At 30.8% G+C, this 7,488-nt stretch overlaps 1 protein-coding gene and 1 non-coding gene across 2 annotated transcripts; one reads left to right on the forward strand and one right to left on the reverse strand.

Moving 5' to 3' along the window:
• Window positions 1-3,341: 3,341 nt before the first annotated feature.
• TRNAR-UCU lies at window positions 3,342-3,414 on the forward strand. Its single transcript has one exon. It is a non-coding gene; the product is annotated as a tRNA-Arg (tRNA).
• A 1,230-nt stretch (window positions 3,415-4,644) lies between these two features.
• Window positions 4,645-5,274, reverse strand: LOC123896527 (dehydration-responsive element-binding protein 1B-like). Its single transcript, XM_045946903.1, has one exon. The coding sequence runs from the start codon at window positions 5,272-5,274 to the stop codon at window positions 4,645-4,647; it is 630 nt and encodes a 209-aa protein (XP_045802859.1).
• Between the last annotated feature and the right edge of the window lie 2,214 nt (window positions 5,275-7,488).

The raw sequence follows: 7,488 nt of genomic DNA on the forward strand, positions 1-7,488 counted from the left end.
GATAGGTTATTCCAGTTTCTAAAAATAAAATAAGGCCATGTTTGAAATTTGAAATAAAATAAAGATACAATTTAGTTTCTCACAAATTTGACACACCCATTTGTTTCGGATCATGATTGGTTGATATACTGTTTTCATGCAGTAGTTGATCTCAACCGAAGATTTTTGATCAAATAGTTCAAATTTATTCAGTCTAATTTGATAGTACTGTGTTTAATCTTAATCATTTATTTTTTATAAAACAGTCAACAACAGTTACCACGTCCACGCAGTAACTGCGTTAAATCTAAATCCATTTGTTTTCATTTCTTTGATGAATTCCTCTATAAATTGAACATGTTGAAGTTGAATTGAAGTGTTACATTGTTTGTGTCTGATCTTGGATTGCTGATGTATAAATGTTTAGACACTCATCTTTTGAATTAATTTTTAGAATAAGATTCAAATTCATTTAAGATAGTATTAGAGTTATGTTAAGAATTATATAATGTGAAATTTGGACTCAAGACCCACACCAGACGTGAGGGTGAACATTAAAGTTGTATTTGAGTCCGACATTGTTTGGGTTTTAGAATGTTAGATTTTTAAATGTGTTTGAAAATCTTCATCTCTTAAACTAATTTTTCTTTTTGGGTATTAACTCTCTGGTTTCCATGGTAAGGTGGTCTTGATAATTCAGAGTTTGATTGTGAATTAAGTAAAGTCTGACTAATAATTGTTCTAAGAAATTGAACTTAAATTCTCTCGAACGATTCGTCCTAAAAAAAACTCATTAACTTTTAAAATAAAGATTCATACGCATATTAATTAGCAATCCAAATATGAAATTTGACAGTATATTTCTCCCTCAACTTTATGTGCCATTTTGAACAAAATAGTTCAATCTTTTATGCAAATTAATCTTTTAATGGTAAGCAGTCAAATTGTTGTTGCTGCTTCTTTTTGCTAACATCCCTTAATTTCAAGCAACCACGATTTGCCAAGTAAGCCAACTTCAACAACAAACTCAAAATAGCCAACACACCTTATGGTTAAGCAATCAAGAAGTTTTTTTTCTTATTAACTCTCTAGTTATCAGGAAAAGAGGGTCCAATAATCTAGAATTCGACCGCGAGATAAATAATGTCCGACTAAGAAGCAATCAAGAAGTTGTTGTGATATCTCAAATACGAGTTAAAGTCTCGCATTAAATAAAAGAGTTGAAGTTGAACAAGTGAGAAAATTCTTAAACTTAATATTTTAAAGTTTTGAAGGAAAAATATAGTGTTCCACTTCACTTATATAATTACTCTCTCTAATCCAATATATGGATCTAACATAGCGAAACTCCCCTTCATAGTCTAGGAAAAACAATCGGTGATAAAGTTGCTCATAATTGGTTTATTTCTTAAAAAGCCCAACATGGCAACATGTTTGTGTTTCTTAAATCAATCATAGAAGGTTGTACTACAATACACTGTGAGTGTGCGTGAATTTAGGTTTGCAAAGAATAGGTACATGAATTCCACTGTGAAGGGTTAGTAGATTTTTTTTACTTGGAGAAATGAAAGATCATGTTGGAAAAATGGCACAAGCAACCTATATTTGACGGGTACAGGCTTTGCTTATGCGCAAAGTCAAGTTTTTTTCTTTTTCCAACAGTGATCTGATGATTCGATTTTTCAAAGTGAATGACTCGTTTTAACAAATCACGTGATTGTTACAATAACAACCATTAATTTTTCACTTTATACTTTACTATTGTTAACGTTAAAGGATACAAATTCTAATTTGATACAACATTAATATTGTCATGAACATATAATTAGTAGAAAGATGTATCAGATTCTATTGCAAAAATAGTATCGTATTTTATCTGTTTATTTGAAATCAGACTATTTAGATTTGTTACAACAGACACGTAACAACGCGAAATGTAGAAAGAGAGATTATATTTCAAATTTGAATTATTATTTTACTATTTTTTCTCTATATATATATATATATATATATATATATATATATTTTTAGTAATATATATTATAATTATAATAATTACATATGAACAGAAGGTAGATGGACAACAAGCTGCGCCGCTAAACCTTTTTGGATAGCAAAACTCAATCTTTGAAAAACTACATTTATCGACCTAGGCGACACAACATTACTATGCATGACCTTTTGAACTCTGTTTAAAAGGTGTACAACCTCTGATGCTAGAAAGCCAAAAGTGTCAAATATAAACGGTATAAAAATGTGTTGATTGTCAGAACATGTTTTCTCATGTTTGGACATTTTGCTTGAAGCAGCTTTGAGGGTTGTCTGTCCTACAGTAAAATCTGCAACCCCTAGTCGTACAAGTGGGGAAACTTCAATCAAATCCACACAAGCATGTTTCCCACCTACCCATCCAAACACGAGAACATCCGTTAGGCGAAGTGTCGATCTCCCTTCTTGTGGGTCGGTCAAGAAGTTCACAGGTGCCTCTTTCTTCACAGAGATTCCCGCACACCTAAATATATCAAAAAGCACATATCTGACTAAGTCATGCCTGTATTTGAAATCTGAGAGCTCCCTACAATGTGCTGCATGGTCCCCAAAAGTGTCAAGACACACTTTACGACAAACCGGACAAACTCCATCCTTAGGAAATAATGGAATCACAACTTTATATATCACAAATTCCATCTATATTTTTTTAACAAAATGTATATCACAATTTTTTTTTCTTTTGACAAATAGTCTAGTTCTCTTAATTTGGATAATAAGAAATTTTGATTTCGAACTCCAACTTTATTAAAAAATATTCCATTCGTAGAATGTTGATTTATCCATACGTGTGATAATATGTCTTACGTGTAGAAGTTAATTTTCACTACTAAGATTCCGTTTGACTCTACTTGTTTTTTACTTTTCTACTTCTCCTTAAAAGAAATAGAGAAGTAGAAAAAAATTATATTTTGTCATATTTCTCCTTAAAAGAATTAGAGAAATAAAGTAAAGAAGTAAAAAATAAGGAGAAATTAAGTCAAACATAATTTTTTACTTCTTTACTACTTTTAAGGAGATGAAAAAAAGTAAAAAATAAGTAGGGTCAAACGAGACCTAAATAAAAAACAAAAATCATCATTAAATTAAATGAAATAACATGAGATTTTCTAATCCAATCGTAAGAAACATGATTATGTATAGTGCAAGTTATTTTAGTTGAGCACATTAAATAAATTCTTGAGAAATAGGCAAGTAATTTCTTAATGTTTACAAAAATCTGCTTCTAATATTTTATACAACATACAGCTTTGTTGATTGCTTATGAATGGATATACTATTTTATAGTTACAAAGAGTAGAAGTTTCAACAAGGCGCCCATGGCCTAATGGATAAGGCGCTTGACTTCTAATCAAGCGATTGTGGGTTCGAGTCCCACTGGGCGTGCTTCTTAATCTTTTTCAAGAACTGTTTTTTAGAAAGTTAATCGGATTGCATTGATAAGTTGTACAAATATTCAATTATTTTTCATTATCATCTTTTTTACCGAAAATTCTCACTTATATTATCACATCTTAATTAGAGTTGTCAATGGGCTGGTTCAATAGGCCAGCAATATATATGGGTTGAATTGGGCTGTCCAATTTTTTTTTTTTTTTTTATGGTTGCTCTTCATTCCCTTAAATTGTTCAGAATTGTTCTTATGTTCCTTTATCTATCGAGGGATATCTTTTTGTAGTATAAATTTTACCCGGATATATTTTAGGTAGTTCAAATTTTATCGGAATATATTTTTCGGTAGTATAAATCTTATTGGGAACTGGGAGATATCTTTTGTTAGAGTATTTTTGTGTGAGAAATTCGGGGGCGAAGAGCCACCATTTTTGTTTTTGTTTACATGAACTATTTATTGAAATTGGTGTTTTTATTTTCTTGGTAAATCGTTCGTGTCTCCCACTTTTTCATAAATATCCGTTTCAGTTTTAGAATTTGAAGTGTGTATCTTACTGTTCGAATTCTAAAATCTAAATTGGGAGATTGATATGTAGTCATAGTCTTGGTATTTGGTCGATAGCTATTTCTAATTGATCTTTATATATTAAGACCTCAAAATTGTGGGTGAATTTCAACGATGCTATTTTTTTTTGTACATCAATGATGTTTTTGTTAACAAACCCAATAAAGAAATAGAAACATTATGAGTATTATTTTGATATGAAGCGATAAGCAGGGCCAGGGCACGATAATACCCAAATCGTGGCAGGGCCAGGGCACGATAATACCCAAATCCGCCCTTGATTTTAGTCCTTCAAATTGTAATAGTTGACCAATTTAATCTTTCGCGTCAACCAAAAAAAAATCAATTTAACCTTTTAAACATACCAAATGTAAAGAGAGTTGCTTGTGTAAATTTATATAGTAGAATCTCAACCACTCATTTCTTTTCGTAGGAATTGAATTGTTGAAATTTTCGGTGAAATATATATTTAACAAAAATTTCTCAAAGAAGAGTCTAATTCCTCATCTAACTACAAATGAATTTTTCTCTTCCCACCCACCCCCGTGTTTATTCAAAGACAAAAATGGAAAATGGAGGGGTGGAAAAGAAACACGAGGGGTGAGAAGAGAAAAATTCACTACAAATCAATTGAAAAAAAAAATGTAGCCAAATTATATTCAATCTGCCCACAATGTCAAATCCATTTCACAATCAAGATTGTCCCAATCCAATGCACTCTTCATAGAGGGTGGTGTAATAAGCAAACCCTCAGCCATATTATCTAAAAAACAAGGCATATTAAACAAAACCTCCTCATCAAAAAACATTGTTTTAGACTCATCAATATCATTATTCATAATCTCAATATTATCACCCTTAAAAACACTTTCTTGGCTCTTACATTCCACCAAACAAGACTTAGTCTCATCTCTAGTGTTTGTAAAAGTCTTTGCAGCTTCTCTTATATCTTTAGCTGAAGTTGATTTCAAAACTGGAAGAAGAGAAATAGAATTAGGAAAATTGAATATTGCTGAAGTGCCCTTAAATGCTAGGACAGCTATATCATGTGCGATAGCTGCCATTTCAGGTGTAGCGTAAGTTCCAAGCCATATTCTTGATTTTTTCTTGTTTGGTTCACGAATTTCAGACACCCATTTTTTTCCATTTCTTTGACGAATTCCTCTATAAATTGGGTGCCTTGTTTGCTTGAATTTCTTTCTTCCTGTTTTTTTCTTGTGATTGTGAGTGTATGGATTTGCTTTTGTGTTTGCATGAGAATTAGTAGTAGATTCATTCTCCAAGTTCATTGTTAGATACGTTAACAAATATATAGCTAATGAAGAATAATGTGTTTGGCTAAGAAATTGTTGAATATACTTGAATGTGTTATTAATTTGTTTATAGCTAGTGATATTTATAGTATAAACTATAAAGTATGTTATAGGAAAAAATGGAATGGAATATAGATTTGATTTTGATGTCTTAAAAAGTTTGAGAAGGAATTGTCGGAGTGGAAATCACACGTGCCACACATGATGTAATGGAATTGGTAGGCCAGCTTTTTTTTTTATGTTTAGGCACGTTTTATTGAGACAAAATGCTTACGACATTTTCTATTTTATGTTCTTAGTTTGATTGATGAAATGCAAATATGCACTTAAAATATCTAGTCAACTTAACTCAATTGGCAGAACATTGCATTATATATGAAGATGGACGTAGGCATGATAATAAAACTCATATATGTGGGTACCCGTCCAAACCCTACCCGCTTTGACAGAGAAAACTCGAGTTGGCTGAGTTTGAGTTTTCTTCGATTTCAAAAGACAGGGTTGAGGCGGGTAATAGGGACATTGATACCTACCATGAACTCGCCCCATTTATATTTTTTGAACCAAAATCCAATTAGAGATGACAATTTGACTTATACTCAGTGGGTACCCACGAAAAATACCCATAACTGGTAGAGTAAAAACCCATATTTTGGTACGGGTATGGGTAATTACCCACAAAAATGAGCGGGTACAGGTACCTTAGTACCCACATCGCCCCATACCCACATCTATATATTTATTTATTTTTATTTATATCTATTACTAATATATTAAAATTTATTACCATCAAAGTTACTAAATTATCCTTATTCAATTCAACCACGTTGCAAGTTTTATATCCTTCATTGTAATATTACTTAAATTTTTTTTAAAAAATTATATAGAAAGAATATAAGATAAATAGAAAATAGAAATTTTTACTGAAATTATTGCTGGACTATTTATTACAAATAAAGAAATATGTGAAATAAAATACTAGTTAATAGTATTATAGTATTATAATGTGTTTTTTTTTTATTATATGTGGATATAAATATTTTTTTTAAGCAATGTGGATATACTTTTAAAACAACAACTTTCTTTGTGTCCACCTAGTTCTTTTCTCTCGTTCTCTGCGGCGGCCTTAATTCTTCTTCTCTTCAAGTCTCCTCCTCCTTCTTTCTTGAGTGGTGAGGGGTGATTTTAGGTCTTTTTTGGCCTAAAATCACCTCCTCCGCATTTTATTTTCCTCCCGTTTAATCTTAATAAGTGATTTTTACATAACCAAATTTTTTAGTTTTTTTCTTTTGTTGTGATTTTAGTCGTCTAAGTGCGGCAGTATGTTGGTCGTCGTCCGATTGGTGCGGCGTTTTGGATTATCCGTCGTCTTACGGTGTTTGTTTAGTTCATATTGAAAGATCAATTTCAATCAATTGCAGATTCAATCAATGATTTGGATGTCAACGTTACAGATCCGAAAGCATGGACATTCTGGTGACTTTAAATTTATCATATTACTTGTAGGCATTTTGCCGTTGTATCCTATTAACTTGATGTTGTGAGTTTGTTCGCAGATTCATATTTTATTGTTTTTAGCGAAGTTGAATTTATATTTACATCTACATCTGATGTATTCTATCAATTATTGGAATGAATGAACATCTTATTTTTAGTATAAAAAAAAAAATTCTTTTGTGTCCAAAATATATGAATCATCATCTTTGAGAAGATTAGTAACAACAATGCCAATTAATCAACAATTGAGGTCGGTTATGCTTATGCACACACCCAAAAATAGTCAAGTCAATGTAGTATTGTATAACGTCCTAAATATCTAAAAAGGGAAATAAATATTCCGGCTAAGAATTAAACCGTACACCGGTGCACGTGTGTTTTTTCTTTTTTAGAAATTAAGGAGATATTTGTATGGGCTTTTGAACGTGTTCAGTTTGACTAGTATTATTTTCATTTTGGATCTTTCTAAGAAGAAAATAAAAATTCGAAAAATGTTAACTAGTGCTGCAGTATTAGTTAAGGTACAAATATAATCAAATTGTTTTGAAATTTTTGTAGTTAACCTTTAAACAATATTAAAAAAATATTACTTTTAATATTATTTTTATTTTTATTTTTATTTTTAGTTTCATAACAATATAAATCTTTTTTTATTTATATTTTCACAACTAATGCTCTAGATATACTAGTTAA

This window comes from Trifolium pratense, linkage group LG7, assembly GCF_020283565.1.
Source record: "Trifolium pratense cultivar HEN17-A07 linkage group LG7, ARS_RC_1.1, whole genome shotgun sequence".
In the NCBI taxonomy this organism is placed as follows: Eukaryota; Viridiplantae; Streptophyta; class Magnoliopsida; order Fabales; family Fabaceae; genus Trifolium; species Trifolium pratense.

Bases quoted from the DNA above. Each gene is read 5' to 3' on its own strand.
- LOC123896527 (XM_045946903.1), bottom strand. From the start codon at position 5,274: ATGAACTTGGAGAATGAATCTACTACTAATTCTCATGCAAACACAAAA.